Genomic DNA, 20,560 nt, shown 5'->3' with positions numbered 1-20,560 from the left:
TAGGGGTGCCCAAACTTTTTCATATAACTGTACTATACGGCCGCCCCTAAACAGTGTTCACAAGCGCAGAAACAGTTGCAGTGGGTCCAGACATACATGAAGACTAATTTTCAAACAGTCTTGTTAACTGACGAGTGTCGAGCAACCCTGGATGGTCCAGATGGATGGAGTAGTGGATGGTTGGTGGATGGCCACCATGTCGCAACAAGGCTGCGATGTCAGCAAGAAGAAGGTGGAGGAGTCATGTTTTTGGCCGGAATCATGGGGAAACAGCTGGTAGGGCCCTTTAAAGTTCCTGAAGGTGTGAAAATGACCTCTGCAAAGTAAATAGAGTTTCTGACTGACATCTTTCTTCTATGGTCTAAAAAGCAGGAACGTGCCTTCAGGAGCAAAATCATCTTCATGCATGACAATGCACCATCTCATGCTGCAAAGAATACCTCTGAGTCATTGGCTGCTATGGGCATAAAAGGAGATAAACTCATGGTGTGGCCACCATCTTCCCCTGACCTCAACCCAATAGAGAACCTTTGGCGTATCATCCAGCACAAGATCTATGAGGGTTGGAGGCAGTTCACATCAAAACAGCAGCTCTGGGAGGCTATTCTGACTTCATGCAAAGAAATACAAGCAGAAACTCTCCAAAAACTCACAAGTTCAATGGTTGCAAGAATTGTGAAGGTGATATCAAAGAAGGAGTCATATGTTAACATGTAACTTGGCCTGTTGGGATGTTTTGGATTTAAATACGGTAGCTTTTTTTGTTCAGTGATTGTGACCTCCTGATGCTGCAAATTCCACAAATGAGCATTTTCAGTTCTTTAAAACATATCAAATGTATAGAAATTCTACTGTGCCTAATAATTTGGAACAGTGCATTTTGAGTTTTTAGTCATTTTGGAGATTATACTGTTATCATTGGGAGGTTTCTTCAATAAAATTCGATGTATTCTCTACGGGTGATGACTTTTATTAGACTGACTGTCATTTAGGAAAATCCGAGAAAAATATAATTTGCATAATAATTTGGAACATGGTGTATGGACATGGTGTCAGTCACTGATAGGACCACCCACAGGACTGAAAATCACAGAAAGAGCAGAGGATTAAATGTATAAAACACAGGCTATAAAATTATGTATAAATCTATTCCGCTCCCCCTGCTCTATAATATGGTGTCAACAGATTAGAATGCATTTTCATGGCGACAGGTTCCCTTTAAGGCGTGTAGTCAGCTTAAAGGGAACTTGTCAGGAGTCAGACCTTTTTATGGTCACTATTGCTATAATATTTGTGAATAATGAATATATGATGCGCAAAGTTGGAGAGATATATTAGTCTTACAATGACGTAATTGCAACAGACTAGCATTTTTACAGCCAGGAGATTTTGCATGCAAATCTATTTATGACTAGGGCGTTCTTCAGAACCTTGTACTTAACAACCCTATGAAACAGATTATCTGCTAAGATTTGTTTCTATGGAGCTGGAAGAGGCGGTTGATGGAATTTGTATGCATTTTGTGTGTTCATCTAGAATTCCTGTATCTAGTACAGAAAAAAAACAAATGTTCGTCCTCAAGAAAAACTCAAATTAAGGCCGGAGTCACACACACTTGCGGTGCTGCGCCCCCTGCTGGCATAAACTCATGTGAACTCGAGCGTGGGAATTTTTCAGAATATTTTCTCACGCTCGAGTTCATATGAGGTTATGCCAGCAGGGGGCGCAGCACCGCAAGTCTAGGTAGCTACGTTCCCCTGCTTTCCATTCATTCCCCAGATTTTACAGTCAGGAGCACAGCTGCATTCTGATGGATTTACATCGTGGGACTTGACTGTAATGCTGGAGAGGTAAGGGATATTGTTGTTTTTTTTATTTTAACTTTGTTTCAGGTGACAAGGGTCTTCAATTGGATTGAGCGTTTAATAAACTATTATAAAGCTTTAGTCACACTAAACGACTTACCAACGATCACGACCAGCTATACGACCTGGCCGTGATCATTGGTAAGTTGTTGTGTGGTCGCTGGGGAGCTGTCACACAGACAGCTCTCTCCAGCGACCAATGATCAGGGGAACGACTTCTGCATCGTTGAAACTGTCTTCAACGATGCCGAAGTCCCCGGGTAACCAGGGTAAACATCGGGTTACTAAGTGCAGGGCCGCGCTTAGTAACCCGATATTTACCCTGGTTACCATTGTAAAAGTAAAAAAAAAAAAACACTACATACTCACATTCTGATGTCTGTCACGTCCCCCTGCAGCGCTCCTGCCAAAAGCAGTTTTAACCCTGTGGACGCCGGGGGACGTGACAGACATCAGAATGTGAGTATGTAGTGTTTTTTTTTTTTACTTTTGCGGCAAAAACGCATGCAGATTTCTTGCAGAAAATGTCAGGTTTTTCTCAGGAATTTTCTGCGAGAAATCCTGAACGTGTGCACATAGCCTTAAGGTACTGTCACACTAGACGATATCGCTAGCGATCCGTGACGTTGCAGCGTCCTCGCTAGCGATATCGTCCAGTGTGACAGGCAGCAGCGATCAGGCCCCTGCTGGGAGATCGCTGGTCGGGGAAGAAAGTCCAGAACTTTATTTCGTCGCTGGACTCCCCGCAGACATCGCTGAATCGGTGTGTGTGACACCGATTCAGCGATGTCTTCACTGGTAACCAGGGTAAACATCGGGTAACTAAGCGCAGGGCCGCGCTTAGTAACCCGCTGTTTACCCTGGTTACCAGCGTAAAAAAACAAACAGTACATACTTACATTCAGCTGTCTGTCCCTTGCCGTCTGGTCCCTGCACTGACTGCTGGCCGCAAAGTGAAAGTGAAAGCACAGCACAGCGGTGAGTCACACAGCGGTGACTCACCGCTGTGGCTGTGCTCTGCTTTCACTTTACGGCCAGCAGTCAAGGCAGGAACCAGACGGCAAGGGACAGACAGCTGAATGTAAGTATGTACTGTTTGTTTTTTTACGCTGGTAACCAGGGTAAACATCGGGTTACTAAGCGCGGCCCTGCGCTTAGTTACCCGATGTTTACCCTGGTTACCGGGGACCTCGGGATCGTTGGTCGCTGGAGAGCTGTCTGTGTGACAGCTCTCCAGCGACCAAACAGCGACGCTGCAGCGATCCGGATCGTTGTCGGTATCGCTGCAGCGTCGCTTAGTGTGACGGTACCTTTACGCTCCGTTCAGGAGAGCCGCCAGCCAGTCTGTGCTTTGTGGGCAGATTTCGGTCCAATTTATAAGGCCGCCTAACGGCTCCCTTTTGGTATAAGTAAAAAACTCGGCACTCAACTTACATTGATTTTGGGATGGATACCCTACTTGAGCACCTATTCCAATGACTTTGAGTGCCGTATATAATCCATTGCTCCCTTTTTGTGTTTTTGTTTGTCCACGCACTTGAATGGATAAAAAGCGCTGCAAAACCACTGAAAGAATTGGCATGCTGCGTCTTGGCAAAAATGCAGCAGGGCCCAATATATACATGGCAGAAAAAAGCGTATGTGAGTATTTTAAAACTGCATATTTTATGCACCAGAGTAAAAAAACGACTCTTGTGAATATACCCTAATTATTCTTCAATACACCATAGAAACATCCAACTAAAGGATCTAAAAACACTGGAGCATCAAACTTTGCGAAAACCAAACTTGCATGGTTTTCATAACTGGTCATTGGTATCTAAGTTTTCTTTTTGTGGAGAATGACATGCCAGGTCTGGCATACTAGTATAAGGAGACTTAAACCCTTTGCATGAAATTAGGAAATTGAAAATCTGGGAAATTAAATATGCAAATCGTCTCTTCTGGTCTAAGAGGACTTGACCTCTAGTGCTACTTATTGGAAGTAGCAATCATTGGTCGTGATTTGGCCTTTAGCCCCCTCGCTTATCTCAGGCACTGTTCCCACTGAACTATTTATGTACCTCCTATACAATAATAGAATAATGTAGTATAGAAAAATAGAATTATGTTCAATAGGCCTTTCCTGCAATTTATTTCTTCCTGTGACTGGATACTACCAGTCGGGCAACCTTACTGCACTGAGGGATTCCGGGGACCCCCATTCTTCTGATATCATTAGAACTGATGTTGACCTAGGAAGCTGAATAAAAGTTATTTTGTTTTTTGAGAGCAGCTGCAGCTTTTAGTGTGCTATCCTGCAACCTATGGTAATGTTAGTGATGTATCCTCTCCAGAGACAAGAAACCTCCTCTGACCTGCTACATATCTGTGCTTATTTCTTGTGTTTATAACTGTCATACTTGGTCAGTTCGTACCTGACACAATCCAGCTATCACAATGTTCTCTGCTGCTCCGAGTATTTCTAGCCTGTTCTGTATCCAGGCCGCTAGGATTGATCTTACACACCCTTTATGAACGCATCTGCTCGTCTGCTGTGCGCTTGTGGTTTCTGCTTCGTTTTTGACATACCAGACATTTTCTTTAAAGCATGCAGAAACTAAAGGAGGGATCGCTAGTGTAATGTGCTGGTCAGCAGAAAAACATTGTACTCTCGCCTGCTACTGCACTAGCTGAATAATGACATATTTACACTGCCCTCCAGAAACGAGATATTGGCACACTTAGGTAAAATAGCAGAACATGTTTTTTATTAATGCCACACCGGAAAGAATGCTGTAGAATATCCTGTATTTTACATTTTCCAAATCTAGGCATCTCATGCTGAAGATTGGCAGTAGTTTAGTTAAGGAGTAAGATATTCAAATCATGTAATTCTGGGGCAAACGCTAACACTATCTTGGCCCACAAATTGAGATTATTAGCCTTTAGTAATGCTTCCAACAAGCTGGCGTACAGTTGGACCACTCGTGGCCAGTTAGTGATTTGTGCAGTCTACTACTACTGCTTGGCCTTATATACAGGCCTAATACCTGTGTGCACCCTCCCTAGAGCAAAGACAAATAGTTCCCTTGAACAAAGCTTGGTCTCTGTCATTTTCATAACCCTAGGCTCATCTAATTGCTAATGCAATTCCTAGCACAATTGCAAAGGGCTTTATCTACCACAATTAACATTCTCAGCTGGAAAAATGGCTCTAGAGTACCAAGTACCAGTGCAAGGGTCTTGGTAGTACTGTACAATACGACCGACCCGCCAAACCACAAGCCTTTTGTTTAAGATCAAATCCAAAGTCATGTCATTTGACAAGGCTCGTTAAAGGGTCGACATTGACTGTTATAATTGCTACTTCCAGTAGGTGGCACTAGAGTTCTAGTCCTCTTCCTCTCTGAAGAGACAATTTGCATATTTAAGATCAAAGTAATGTATGCGTGCTGAGCGATGTGTAATAGATCATGGCATAGGCTGCCATAGTTTTGGGCAGTGGAAATCCTGTTTACACAAAACTGTCCTCCTGCCGGTCAAACTGCATATAGGCCTTATAGATATACAGGCTGTACATCTCTATCATAGGTCTCTAAGGGCTAATTGAAATCTGCTCAGGAGCTGAGCCTCCTTCATTCCATGCAGTTGCCAGCTATGTTACATAGCTGGGATCTACTTGTAACTGCAGCGACCGGAGCTTGCTCCACTTGCTGTAGTTTAATCATATAAATGTCACCATCAAACTGATGGCACTGCAATATGATCGTGGATGTTGAATCTAAAACGTCTAATCTATCAAAATATTAAATACCGTAATTTAGACCGGATGTTAAATACTGTAAAGAAAATCTCAAAACGCCAGAATTGCCAGTTTTTGGTTGCATCATTTTCCCACGAAAAAAAAAAAAACCCACTAAAAAGCAAACAATGTTGTATGTAACGCAAAATGGCATCAATAAAGAAAATCAGCTGAGAACTCAATAAACAAGCTGTTCCCTAGCGCCATGGACAGATGGAAAAGTTTTGGGTCTCAAAAAATGACAACACAAACCACAAAACTTCATAAGCTTGATATCGCCATAATTGTACGGGCCTGCAGAATTATTTTTACTGCACAATAAAACCAGCACAAACAATCATGCTAGAATTGCGTTTCTTTCTTTGATTTGTTTTTTCACTATTTCACCCCACTTGGAATTTTTCAATTTTCAGTACATTTAATGGTAAAATGATTGGTGTCACTCAAAACTACAACCAGTCCCTCAAAGTAGAAACTCTCATACGGCTCTGTCAATGGAAAGATAAAGTTATGACTCTAAGAACAAGAGGGAGGGAAAACATAAAATGAAAAATGTGCTAGGTGCGAATCAGAGGGTGGATGAAAGGATGGAGACATGTTTCTTCCATCTTCTCCATTTTGTCAGTCTGTGGAAATCAGGCTGCACTTAGATGTCATCCGAGTGCAGTCCAATGTTTCCCATGCACTCATTGACTTGCATGGCCGAGTGCGATTTTTAATATTGGATCAAACTGGGGCATGCTCGGCTCTGTCCGAGGAAAAAATCGAACATGTGCCCAACCACATAGAATAACATGGGAGTGAGTGCTATGCGATTTTTACCGTTGTCTGCGTGAGATCTAAGAGTCAACCAGTACGTATTTATCACATACAGTAGTATGAAGCTGCAAAACACATTTTGGCATTAAATGTGGCTTTCACTTGAATAATGGTCAAGTGTTTCCTGTATCTGTGTTTATAAAAGGATAATGTGAACAAAAACCATGAGACTCAAACATTTTCTAAATTGCAATATCTGCTGCGAGAAGCATGATTACATGAGCGCCAGAAAATATATAATAGATCCAAAAATATTTAGAATTGAGAGTCCTCAGTGGTTGATACCTTTTAATGGCTAACTGAAAAGATGGTAACAAATTGCAAGCTATCAAGACTACTCAGGTCTCTTCATCAGGCAAAGACTAACACAAATTCTGAAAAATCACATATTTATGCACAACATCGAATAGGAAAAAAATCCACTATCCACTGGCTAACACGGTACCAAGATATATTTCTTTCCTGTATAATAGATCCAGACATTCCTAGACATTTTAATATTTTACGATTGGTAATTTATTGTCAGACCTGTCACAATATTTCACAAACTATATACAGAATGCCGAACTGTACTAAACCCCTAGTGACAGAGCCAATTTTGTACGTCAATGACCAGGCCAATTTTTACAATTCTGACCACTGTCACTTTATGTGGTTATAACTCTGGAACGCTTCAACGGATCCCTGTGATTCTGAGACTGTTTCTCATTTCTTCAATATGACTTGCATTTATTTCTGGAAAAAAAAACCCCAGAAATTTGGCAAAAATTTTGAAAATTTTGCAATTTTCAAACTTTTAATTTTTGTGCCCTTAAATCAGAGAGTCATATCGCACAAAATAGTTAATAAATAACATTTCCCACATGTCTCCTTTACATCCGCACCTCACATTTGAATTCAGTTTGGGAGGTCCATATCACAGAAAACACCTAAAAGTGACACCATTCTAAAAATTGCACCGCTCAAGGTGCGCAAAAATCACATTCAAGAAGTTTATTAACCCTTCAGGTGCTTCACGAGAACAAAAGCAATGTGGAAGGAAAAAAATGAACATTTTACTTTTTTTTCACAAAAAATTTGCTTTGGAACGAAACTTTTTTGTTTTCACAATGGTGTCAGGAGAAAATGGACCACAAAATTTGTTGTGCAATTTCTCCTGAGTACGCTAATACCCCGTATGTGGGCGAAAACCACTGTTTGGGCGCATGGCAGGGCTCAGAAGGAAAGGAGCACCGTTTGACTTTTTGAATGCAAAATTGTCTGGAATCAATGGTGGGCGCCATGTCGCGTTTGGAGACCCCCTGATGTACCTAAAAAGTGGAAACCCCCAATTCTAACTCCAACCCTAACACAGCCCTAACCCCCAACACACCCCTAATCCAAGCCATAACCCTAACCACAATCCTAACCCCAACACCACCCTAACCCCAACACCACAAGCATAACCCCAACCCTAGCCCCAACCTTAGCCTAACCCTAGCTCTAACCCCAACTCTAACCCTGGCCCCAACCCTAACTTTTGCCCAACTCTAACCCTAGCCCAAACCCTAACCCTAATGGAAAATGGAAAGAAATATATATTTTTTTATTTTTTTATTTTTACTTAACTAAGGGGGTGATAAAGGGGGGTTTGATTTACTATTTTTTATTTTGATCACAGTGATAGGGCCTATCACAGTGATCAAAATAAACCAATAAGAAAAATCTCCTATTGTTGCCCAGCACGGTGGCGTAGTGGTTAGCACTGCAGCCTTGCAGCGCTGGAGTCCTGGGTTCAAACCCCACCCTAGACAACATCTGCAAAGAGTTTGTATGTTCTCTCCGTGTTTGCGTGGGTTTCCTCCCACATTCCAAAGACATACTGATAGGGAATTTAGATTGTGAGCTCCAATGGGGACAGTGATGATAATGTGTGCAAACTGTAAAGCGCTGCGGAATATGTTAGCACTATATAGAAATAAAGATTATTTATTTAAGAGTGTCGGCCGGTAGATCTCTGCGGGCACACTGCGTATGCGCCCGCCATTTTCTTCCTGGAGGAAGATGCTGAGGGTCGGGGGACATCACTGGGTGATCCCATTTCTCTCTTCTCTGAGGTGCTAGATCATGTCAGAGGAGAGAGAAATAAATGGGAAACCATTATTTGCGGTTGCCGTTATTCTATGAATAATGGCGATCGCAACACTGGGGATGGTAAAAACCAACTTGAATCATGTTCTCTGGGGTCTCAGCTACTCTCGGTAGCCGAGACCCAGAGGTTTTCAGAACCTGATTTCTCAGCGCCGTTAAAAAGCGGCTCTGAGGAATAAGTACCCTTAACTGCCGCCGTTAAAAGGTGTATCAGCAGTTATTAAGGGGTTAAAACTGCTCATTTTACAATAGGGTGGAGCACTTTTGTCATTCTGACCAGCATTTCTGAAAAGCAGCTACGGTAATTTGAGTATTATTATCCACTTTATTTTAAAACACCATTGAGTCCATGGTGCTGCACGTGTGAAGAGGGTGTACTTATAAAATACCTATATGAATCACAAAAAACAAACTAACAGTGACAGACTGGTACAGAGGGAGAGGACCCTGCGCTCATGGGCTTTCAGTCTCCTGGGAATCTAATTCCCAGTATTCACAGTTTCAAGCCTGCCCTAAAAACTACTGTATTTTTCGGATTATAAGATGCACTTTTTCCCCAAAATCTTTTGGGGAAAATGGGGGTGAGTCTTATAATGTGGATATACCTTACTGGCCGCAGGCTGGGATGAGGGAGAGTTCGGATGTGCTGTGCGGCGCGCCGGTGTTCGATGCTGCTGGAGTCCGGTGCTGCGGGGGCGCTGCCGACATATTGTGAAAGCCCAAAGCCCCTGCAGTGACATGGTTTCCTATGCTGTGGACTGGGCTCCGGGAAAATGGCTGCGCATGTGCAGATGGAGAGCTCGGCAAGAGTTTAATGAAAATAAGCAGCTTTGTTAAAATGATTGCTTTAATTTTCATTTCCACGTTCATGAGGAACATCATCTGGAGATCTCTTTCTAAAGAGTTGCTAGATGTAATTTCTAATGAATGTGCTGTCGCCTCTTAAATCAGGAGCACAAGTGGAGTAAGCAATCCTTCTCTCTTGGCATACTTTCATTTGATTTAATACCTCTAATATTGTGCCAGGAAATTCTAGTTTATCACACTTGCCAGTAATAACATTAGCGGTAATAGCTTTAGTGTGTGTGTGCCTTTTAATTAGCTTGAATTATCTGGGTGACCAACGTTCCTTATACGATAGCAGAAATATCACCCAAGTTGATATATTTGGAGCAATTAGTTGGCATAAAAAAGCCATTTCATTGTTGGATCCACTGTACATGGAAAAGTACTGAGCGTTTTTTTTCTCTCCTAAGACACTTGAAATTGTAATCTACATTAGGCCGGCGTCACACTCAGCGTATAAAAATACGGTCCGTAATTTACGGCCGTAATACGCAGAAAAGTCCCCATAATAGTGATCCGTATCTCATCCGTAGGCAGGGTGTGTCAGCGTATTTTGCGCATGGCATCCTCCGCATGTAATCCGTATGGCATCCGTACTGTGAGATTTTCTCGCAGGCTTGCAAAACCGACATACCGCTATACAATGGATCCATGTTCTCAAAAAATCATAAAAACATATGTACTGTCTATATATATATATATATATATATATATATATATATATATATATATATATAATATATTAATATTTCATCCAGCGCGATGTAGCAGAAAGCCGGTAATTCAATTGCCGGCTTTTGCTATCTCCTTCCTAAACCCGACATGATATGAGACATGGTTTACATACAGTAAACCATGTCATTTTCCCATTTATTTTGCATATTCCACACTACTAATGTTAGTAGTGTGTATGTGCAAAATTTGGGCGTTCTAGCTATTCAATTAAAGGGGTAAATCGCGGAAAAAATTGGCGTGGGCTCCCGCGCAATTTTCTCCGCCAGAGTAGTAAAGCCAGTGACTGAGGGCAGATATTAATAGCCTGGAGAGGGTCCACGGTTATTGCCCTCCCCCCCCCCCGGCTAAAAACATCTGCCCCCAGCCAACCCAGAAAAGGCACATCTGGAAGATGCGCCTATTCTGGCACTTGGCCTCTCTCTTCCCACTCCCATGTAGCTGTGGGATATGCGGTAATGAAGGGTTAATGTCACCTTGCTATTGTAAGGTGACATTATGCCAGATTAATAATGGAGAGGCGTCAATTATGACACCTTTCCATTATAAATCCAATAGTCTGAAATGGTTAAAAAAAACACAAACACATTATTAAAAAGTCTTTTAATGAAATAAAAACACAGGTTGTTTGAATATTTTATTCTGGTAATCCACCTGAAGACCCTCGCTCTGTGACAAAGAAAAAATAATAAACCAACAATATACATACCTTCCGAGGATCTGTCACGTCCCACGATGTAAATCCATCTGAAGGGGTTAATTTTTATTACAGCCAGGAGCTCTGCTATAATGCAGCTGTGCTCCTGACTGTAAAACCCCAGCGAATGAATGGAAACCAGGTCAATGACCTGTAGTTACCTTCATTCGCGGTGAGGCGCCCTCTGCTGGTTGTCCTCATCCAAACTTAAAAAAGCAATTCCGAGATAATCCAATAAGATTTAATGTTTGTTCCATTATGTAAAAATCTAAAAATAACAGCTAACCACTCATTAATAAATATTAAATAAACCATAAATATTCTCCTTGAAAAAGCTTAGGTGAAACATACATGGAAGTTCAGGCTCCATCTCTTGGTAGGTCCAGATATATTTGTGGTATCTCTATATTATAACTATTACTGTTTATATTGACATGAGTACCATTTTTTTTCATTCTTAGATATCACTGAGCACTTTTATTACCATATTTCATTTTGTTTGTGGCATATTTCCTTATATACTATACCTACATACATTTCCTATAATTTATGCTGTGTACCTGCTTCATGGTGCGGCCTCAGATCTGATGTGATTTTCGTGAATTTAATAATGAGTGGTTACCTGTTATTTTTTAGGTTTTTGCTGTTTTTTTTTAAATCAAATACTTTTTATTGAAGAAAGCAGAAACTTGGGCTGAAAGGTGGCAGATGAGGTTTAACAATGATAAATGTAAGGTTATACACATGGGAAGAAGGAATCAATATCACCATTACACACTGAACGGGAAACCACTGGGTAAATCTGACAGGGAGAAGGACTTGGGGATCCTAGTTAATGATAAACTTACCTGGAGCAGCCAGTGCCAGGCAGCAGCTGCCAAGGCAAACAGGATCATGGGGTGCATTAAGAGGTCAGGATACACATGATGAGAGCATTATACTGCCTCTGTACAAATCCCTAGTTAGACCGCACATGGAGTACTGTGTCCAGTTTTGGGCACCGGTGCTCAGGAAGGATATAATGGAACTAGAGAGAGTACAAAGGAGGGCAACAAAATTAATAAAGGGGATGGGAGAACTACAATACCCAGATAGATTAGCGAAATTAGGATTATTTAGTCTAGAAAAAAGACGACTGAGGGGCGATCTAATAACCATGTATAAGTATATAAGGGGACAATACAGATATCTCGCTGAGGATCTGTTTATACCAAGGAAGGTGACGGGCACAAGGGGGCATTCTTTGCGTCTGGAGGAGAGAAGGTTTTTCCACCAACATAGAAGAGGATTCTTTACTGTTAGGGCAGTGAGAATCTGGAATTGCTTGCCTGAGGAGGTGGTGATGGCGAACTCAGTCGAGGGGTTCAAGAGAGGCCTGGATGTCTTCCTGGAGCAGAACAATATTGTATCATACAATTATTAGATTCTGTAGAAGGATGTAGATCTGGGGATTTATTATGATGGAATATAGGCTGAACTGGATGGACAAATGTCTTTTTTCGGCCTTACTAACTATGTTACTATGTTACTATGATAACATTACACACATAAGCATGCATTAGAGTACAAATGATAATACTTTCCCCATTTTTTAATAAATGTTAATACACCAAACACATCCCTTCCCCCCCTCCCATAACAAGAAAACCTCCCCCAACCCCCTAGGTTTTTGCTGTTTAATGTATACACTCACTGTATATATTGGTGTTATTGTGTTTTTTGTAGATTATTAAAGTTTATTTAATCATGGTTAAATAGATGAAAATTATGTTTTCTTTTTCCAGTCGCTCAGTGATGACCTCAGAAATCTGGCCCTCTCTGGACATGTTGGGTTTGACAGTCTTCCTGACCAGCTGGTAAACAAGTCCACATCCCAGGGATTTTGCTTTAATATTCTATGTGTTGGTAAGTCAGCTTCTTGTTTGATGTTCCTCCCATACTAGGTATTCCACTGAGTGGCATCACTGTGACTAAGGGCTCTTTCACACTTCCGTCGGTACGGGTCCGTCGCAATGCGTCGGGCCGACCTACCGACGGACATGAAAGTTTTGCACGACGTGGGCAGTGGATGCAGTTTTTCGACGCATCCGCTGCCCATTCTGCAGTTCGGGGAGGAGGGGGCGGAGTTTCGGCCGCGCATGTGCGGTCAAAAATGGCGGACGCGACGGACAAAAAAAAGTCACTTGAACTTTTTTTGTGACGACGGTCCGCCAAAACACGACGGATCCGTCGCACGATGGACGCGAGGTGTGGCCATCCGTCGCGATCCGTCGCTAATACAGGTCTATGGGCAAAAAATGCATCCTGCAAGCACATTTGCAGGATCCGTTTTTTGCCCAAAATGACGGATTGCGACGGATGCCAAACGACCGAAGTGTGAAAGATCCCTAAGGCCTTAAAGGGACTGTCAATCCTAAATATAAACCTTTTCATGGGCATGGATGAGGTGAAAGTAAATAGAATTGGACATATTCACCTCATGTCACCCATGTAGATCCAAATTATATGTAAAGTCCGAAGCCATTATGTAAAAGATTTGTTCTTAAAGAATGGACTGTGGTGCTACCATATCATAGAAGAGAAGCGTCAGCCACAAGGAAACAGACATTGACTCTCGCTAAAGATTGTTTAGATTTATGTAGATCCAGCATAGGAAGGACGGATGTAGTCCAACATTTTGACCTATGTGAAAGGTGTTTTAAGGTCCTCTGTTGTACAAAGTAAAATACAATATGATCAAATTACGATAATAAAAAGTAATATGGTAGTGATATGATGAAAGGGCATGGGAACACATGGATGGTGCAGGATCATGGAATGAGTGAAAAAGAGGTAAGTGCATCAGGTGTATGGCACAGGATACATAGGATAGGCAGATGGTCAACGAGATGAACCTATCCATCATGGAGGCACAACACCAGCATGGATATGGAGAGGAAACAAGATGAGGAGAATATCATGACGGTGATAACAATGGGGGGAAGTATTGTCAGTGAAATCAACAGATAAGTGTAACAGGTGTCTGATCTTTGCCAAGGGAGGGAAAATATGATGGGAAGATGATAGAAGAAAGGTAACAGAATTAAGATGGACTAAAAGGGTATGTGCACACGTAGATGGAACCTCTGCGGATTTTTCCCACCTGTTTTGAGAAATTCGCAGGTAAAATGCACTGCGTTTTACCTGCGGATTTACCACGGTTTTTGTGCGGATTCCACCTGCGGTTTTACACTTGCGGATTCCTATAATGGAGCAGGTGTAAACCGCTGCGGAATCCGCATCAAAGAATTGACATGCTGCGGAATAAACAACACAGCGTTTCCGCAGGTTTTTTTTCCGCAGCATGTGCACTGCGGATTTTGTTTTCCATAGGTTTACATGGTACTGTTAACTCATGGAAAACAGCTGGGAATCTGCAGCGTCCAAACCACTGCGGAAGTATTTTAATGCCAGTGGGGGGGGCGCACAGGGGGTGGGAGGGGGCAGATTACCGGCAACTTTATTTTAAAAACAAAAATAAATAAAAAAAAAAAAAAAGATTATTCATTCCTTCTTTCCAGCGAACGCTGCTGGAGAGAAGGGATGAATACCGGGTTCAGCACCGCACGCAGGGGACAGCGCTTAACTGTAGCGCTGTCTCCTGCACGGCCTGTGTGGTCCTCAGTTGGCACACGGACGCCGCACGTGTGCCACACTGATGTTCAACATAAGGACACGGATAATTCCGGTACCGATTTTTCCGGTACCGGAATTATCTGGACGTGTGAAACTGGCCTTATATAGCTTTCCTTTCTTTTAAAACCGGAAAGAGATGTGTAGCCACCCAATTTATACAACATGCAGTCTTTTCTTCAGTGCTTGCCAATGCTGGTATTTATATAACTTTCATGAACTGATAAAAATGTTTCTTTCTGGATACACTTTGCTCACTAATTTACTGCAAATTGCAAATTTGTTTACAGTATTTAACTTGGCTAGGAGACCATTACAGGTTCCATATGGTAGCACTTGACAGCTGGAACTAAAATTAAAGGGAACACTACAGCTATATCCCCAGCCCTCAACTAAAACGGGAGCATTTGCTCTGGTTTCCTGAACGCTGTGGTACATTGTGTTCTCAGAACTGAGCTGCTCGCGTACACAGGGATAGTTTGCAGTGATGGGAATTTTTGTTTTACTATTTTGGGAAAAAAAGATTTAACTGGAACTAAAACAGGTCTTTAATACTGTGTCAACCATTAAAGGGATTTTGCCAGCAGGTTTCTGCTATTTAATCTGAGCGCAGCATAATTTAGAGGCAGAGACCCTGATTCCAGTGACGTGTCACTTATTAGGCTGTGTGCTGTAGTTTCAATACAATTGAAACAGTGTTTTATCAGCAGGAGGTTATCACTACAGACTAGGTCTCAAGACCAGGCAAGTCAGTCTGCTGGAAAATACATTTTAAGGGTATTGTGTACTTGTTAAGTATTTGGTGCAGTAATTTGTGCACCATTTCTTGGCAGGGAAAGCACGTGCAGATTTTTCCCCACTCATTAGCATGGGTGAGATCTTCAGGAAAAGCACTGAAAGAATTGACACGCTGCAGATTTACATCTGCCAGTCACAAGTAAGCAATGTGTGCACCAGACTTCAGGATTCTTATTCACTTTGCTGGCATCAACTTCAGGTTTTGTGAAAAAAGAAATTCTGCAAAAACTTGACGTGTAGACACAGCCTAACGGTCTTTGCAACTGCAGGTTATGTATTGCACTCTCCCTACCCCAATGCCATCTACATACATGATAATGCTGAAACTCCCTGCACAGGATCATTATTATATGTATCATTGGCCATTGAGCTTTTCTGCAGAAAAGGCTGTTAATACGCGTGCCGTAACACAAAGCTTGGCTGAATTTAACATGGAAGTATAAGGGCGGCTTCACACTAGCGAGTTTTACGGACGTATGAGCGCATAAAATACGTCCTTAAAACACTCATTACACACGGCCCAATGCTTCTCTATGCCCCAGCTCCTATCTGCTGTATTTTACTGATCCATATTATACGGTCTTCTACAGCCGTAGAAAATCGCAGCATGCTGCGTTTGTCACCGTATTGCACAAAAAATACGCCAATGAAAGTCTATGGGGGCCAGAAAAATACAGATTACACACGGACCAGCAGTGTGACTTGCGAGAAATACGCAGCGGTGTTAGAGAGAAAAGCCGGCAATTCAGCGCGGTGTACAGTAAAATCACACTGACAGCTTACAATAGAATAGGTAGAATAAATGTGTACACATAGAATAGGTATATATATATATATATATATATATGTCATTGAGACACATATATGTATATATATTAATATTTCATACAGCGCTAGACAGCTTTAAAGCTGGTAATTCAATTGCCGGCTTTTGCTATCTCCTTCCTAAACCCGACATGATATGAGACATGGTTTACATACATTAAACCATCTCATATCCCCATTTTTTTTGCATATTCCACACTACTAATGTTAGTAGTGTGTATGTGCAAAATTTGGGCGCTCTAGCTATTAAATTAAAGGGGTAAATGGCGGGAAAAATTGGCGTGGGCTCCCGCACAATTTTCTCCGCCAGAGTAGTAAAGCCAGTTACTGAGGGCGGATATTAATAGCCTGGAGAGGGTCCACGGTTATTGGCCCCCCCTGGCTAAAAACCACTATGTAAATCCATCTGAAGGGGTTAAATTATTTTACAGGCAGGAGCTCTGCTATAATGCAGCTGTGCTCCTGCCTGTAAAACCCAAACGAATGAATGGAAAGTAGGTCAATGACCTGTAGTTACCTACATTCGCGGTGATGCGCCCTCTGCTGGTTGTCCTCATATGACCTCAAGGCTGGTCAAAAATTCTGAAAAGTTCCCACGCTCGAGGTCATATGAGGACAACCAGCAGAGGGCGCATCACTGCGAATGAAGGTAACTACAGGTCATTGACCTACTTTCCATTCATTCGCTGGGGTTTTACAGGCAGGAGCACAGCTGCATTATAGCAGAGCACCTGCCTGTAAAATAATTTAACCCCTTCAGATAGATTTACATCGTGGGACGTGACAGATCATCGGAAGGTATGAGATATTGTTTTTTAAATTTTTCCTTTGTTACAGAGCTGCGGTCTTCAGATGGATTAAGAGTCTAATAAAATATTACAACAACCTGTGTCTTTATTTCATTAAAATACGTTGTAATAATGTGTGTGTGTTTGTTTTTTAACCCTTTCATACAATTGGATTAATAATGGATAGGTGTCAGAATTGACGCCTCTCCATTATTAATCTGGCTTAATGTCACCTTACAATAGCAAGGTGACATTAACCCTTCATTACCCCATATCCCACCACTACACAGGAATGGGAAGAGAGTGGCCAAGTGCCAGAATAGGCGCATCTTCCAGAAAACCAAAAACCGTGGATCCTCTCCAGGTTATTAATATCTGCCCTCAGTCACTGGCTTTACTACTCTGGCGGAGAAAATTGCACGGGGGCCCACACCAATTTTTTCCGCCATTTAACCCTTTAATTTAATAGCTAGAGCGCCCAAATTTTGCACATACACACTACTAACATTAGTAGTGTGGATTATGCAAAAAAATGGGGATATGAGATGGTTTACTGTATGTAAACCATGTCTCATATCATGTCGGGTTTAGGAAGGAGATAGCAAAAGCCGGCAATTGAATTACCGGCTTTAAAGCTATCTCGCGCTGGATGAAATATTAATAAATATATATATATATATATATATATATATATATATATATATGTGTCTCACTGATATATATATATATATATATATATATATATATATATATATATATATAGACAGTACATATGTTTTTATGATTTTTTGAGAACATGGATCCATTGTATGTCCGTATGTCGGTTTTGCAAGCCTGCGTGAAAATCTCGCAGTACGGATGCCATACGGATTACATGCGGAGGATGCCATGCGCAAAATACGCTGACACACCCTGCCTACGGAGGAGATACGGACCACTATTTTGGGGACTTTTCTGCGTATTACGGCCGTAAATTACGGACCGTATTTTTATACGCTGAGTGTGAGGCCGGCCTAATAGAACAGGAGTGTGGTGTAATTGTGAGATCTATTGATATTACAATCAGCAACACAATTTACTATTTGGCCACGGATCAATTGGATTAGTTGGATTGCAGGAAAAGTTATTTTGTGCTAAACTGAAATATAAATAAAAGATACATCAGTATCCATTATGGATCGTGTATCCAGCGCGTACTCGCGGCCAATGAAAGCAGAGGAGAGAGGGAAAGCGCTCGCTGGATACTGGGCTGTGACGGGCGGTGAAACGGCGCCCGCTGCCCAGTCAGTCGAGAGGTGCGTGCGACTGGGTCACACCTGGGTGAATCCAGGAAATCCAGAAGTTGTGGTGACATCAGCATATGTCAGCGGCGGTTGCAGCCGGGGTCACGTGATGCGGACTGAGCGAGCAGCAATAGCACCGCTCACAGGCATATATGCATATATGGCAGCAGAAGGTATTTACACAAATACTTACCCCGTAGTTAAGGTGTAAATCGATGGGGGCATTATACACCTCTTTAAATAATTAAATCCCCCCCCCCCAAAAAAAAAGATCTTTTATCACCCTATGGGGGCGGCATGTGTAAAATGAATCTACTATATAATTGTCTAAGGGTCACTTCCGTCTGTCACGGTTATTCATTCACTGATTGGTCTCGACAGCTGCCTGTCATGGCTGCCGCGACCAATCAGCGACGGCCACAGTCCGATTAGTCCCTCCCCTGCACTCACTGCCCGACGCCCTCTCCATAATCCCCTCCACTCACCGCTCACACAGGGTTAATGGCAGCGGTAACGGCCCGCGGTGTAACGCACTCCGTTACCACTGCTATTAACCCTGTGTCCCCAACTATTTGCCTATGCAGCATCAATAGTAAAAATATGTCATGTTAAAAATAATAAAAAAAACAAAAAACCTGCTAAAAACAAAAAACCTGCTACACTCACGCTCCGCCGCCTTTCCCGCTCCTCGCCACGCTCCCGGGACCGCTCCAGTGCAAGCGACAGCTTCTGGTCCCAGGGCTGGTGTGCGACAAGGACCTGCCGTGATGTCACGGTCATGTGACCGCGATGTCATCATAGGTCCTGCTCACACCAGCCCTGGGACCGGAAGCTGCCGTTTGCAATGGAGCTATCCCAGGAGCGTGGCGAGGAGCGGGAAAGGCGCCGGATGGTGAGTATAGCAGGACTTCAACGGGCCTTCAGAAGGTGAGTATATGTTTTTTTTTTTTTTTAAGTCTCTATACTATGTGGCTCTGTGCTGGGCAATATACTACGTGGCTGGGCAATATACTATGTGGCTGGACAATATACTCCGTCGCTGGGCAATATACTACGTGGCTGGGCAGTATACTACGTGGCTCTGCTATATACTATGTGACTGGGCAATGTACTACGTGGCTCTGCAATATACTATGTGGCTGGGCAATATGCTACGTCACTGGGCAATATACTACGTGACTGGGCAATACAGTTATATGAAAAAGTTTGGGCACCCCTATTAATCTTAAGCTTAATGTTTTATAAAAATTGTTTTTTTTGCAACAGCTATTTCAGTTTCATATATCTAATAACTGTTGGACACAGTAATGTTTCAGCCTTGAAATGAGGTTTATTGTACTAACAGAAAATGTGCAATCTGCATTCAAACAAAATTTGACAGGTGCATAAGTATGGGCACCCCACCAGAAAAGTGACATTAACATTTAGTCGATCCTCCTTTTGCAAAAATAACAGCCTCTAATCGCTTCCTGTAGCTCTTAATGAGATCCTGGATGAAGGTATTTTGACCATTCCTCTTTCCAAAACAATTCCAGTTCAGTTAAATTTGATGGTCGCCGAGCATGGACAGCCCTCTTCAAATGATCCCACAGATGTTCAATGATATTCAGGTCTGGGGACTGGGATGGCCATTCCAGAACAGTCTAATTGTTCCTCTGCATGAATGCCTGAGTAGATTTGGAGCTGTGTTTTAGATCATTGTCTTGCTGAAAGATCCATCCCTTGCGTAACTTCAACTTTGTCACTGATTCATGAACATTATTGTCAAGAATCTGCTGATACTGAGAGGAATCCATGCGTCCCTCAACTTTAACAAGATTCCCGGTGCCGGCATTGGCCACACAGCCCCAAAGCATGATGGAACCTCCACCAAATTTTACTGTGGGTAGCAAGTGTTTTTCTTGGAATGCTGTGTTTTTGGCTGCCATGCATAACGCCTTTTTGTATGACCAAACAACTCAATCTTGGTTTCATCAGTCCACAGGACCTTCTTCCAAAAAGAAATTGGCTTCTCCAAATGTGCTTTTGCATACCTCAGCCGACTCTGTTTGTGGCGTGCTTGTAGAAATGGCTTCTTTCGCATCACTCTCCCATACAGCTTCTCCTTGTGCAAAGTGCGTTGTATAGTTGACCGATGCACAGTGACACCATCTGCAGCAGGTTGATGCTGCAGCTCTCTGGAGGTGGTCTGAGGATTGTCCTTGGCTGATCTCACCATTCTTCTTCTCTGCCTTTCTGATGTTTTTCTTGGCCTGCCACTTCTGGCCTTAACAAGAACTGTACCTGTGTTCTTCCATTTCCTTACTATGTTCCTCACAGTG

General features: G+C 42.4%; 1 protein-coding gene across 4 annotated transcripts in view; it reads left to right on the top strand.

Moving 5' to 3' along the window:
* Positions 1-20,560, top strand: part of SEPTIN11 (septin 11) — a 131,256-nt gene that overhangs the window by 45,960 nt on the left and 64,736 nt on the right. For all 4 annotated transcript variants that reach the window (XM_069743224.1, XM_069743220.1, XM_069743222.1 and 1 more), the window contains exon 2: positions 12,658-12,778. In XM_069743224.1, coding sequence (XP_069599325.1) covers positions 12,658-12,778 — 121 coding nt within the window. The remainder of the gene's footprint in view (positions 1-12,657; positions 12,779-20,560) is intronic.

This window comes from Ranitomeya imitator, chromosome 1, assembly GCF_032444005.1.
Source record: "Ranitomeya imitator isolate aRanImi1 chromosome 1, aRanImi1.pri, whole genome shotgun sequence".
NCBI lineage: Eukaryota > Metazoa > Chordata > Amphibia > Anura > Dendrobatidae > Ranitomeya > Ranitomeya imitator.
This window is presented reverse-complemented; position numbering and strand designations above follow the sequence as displayed.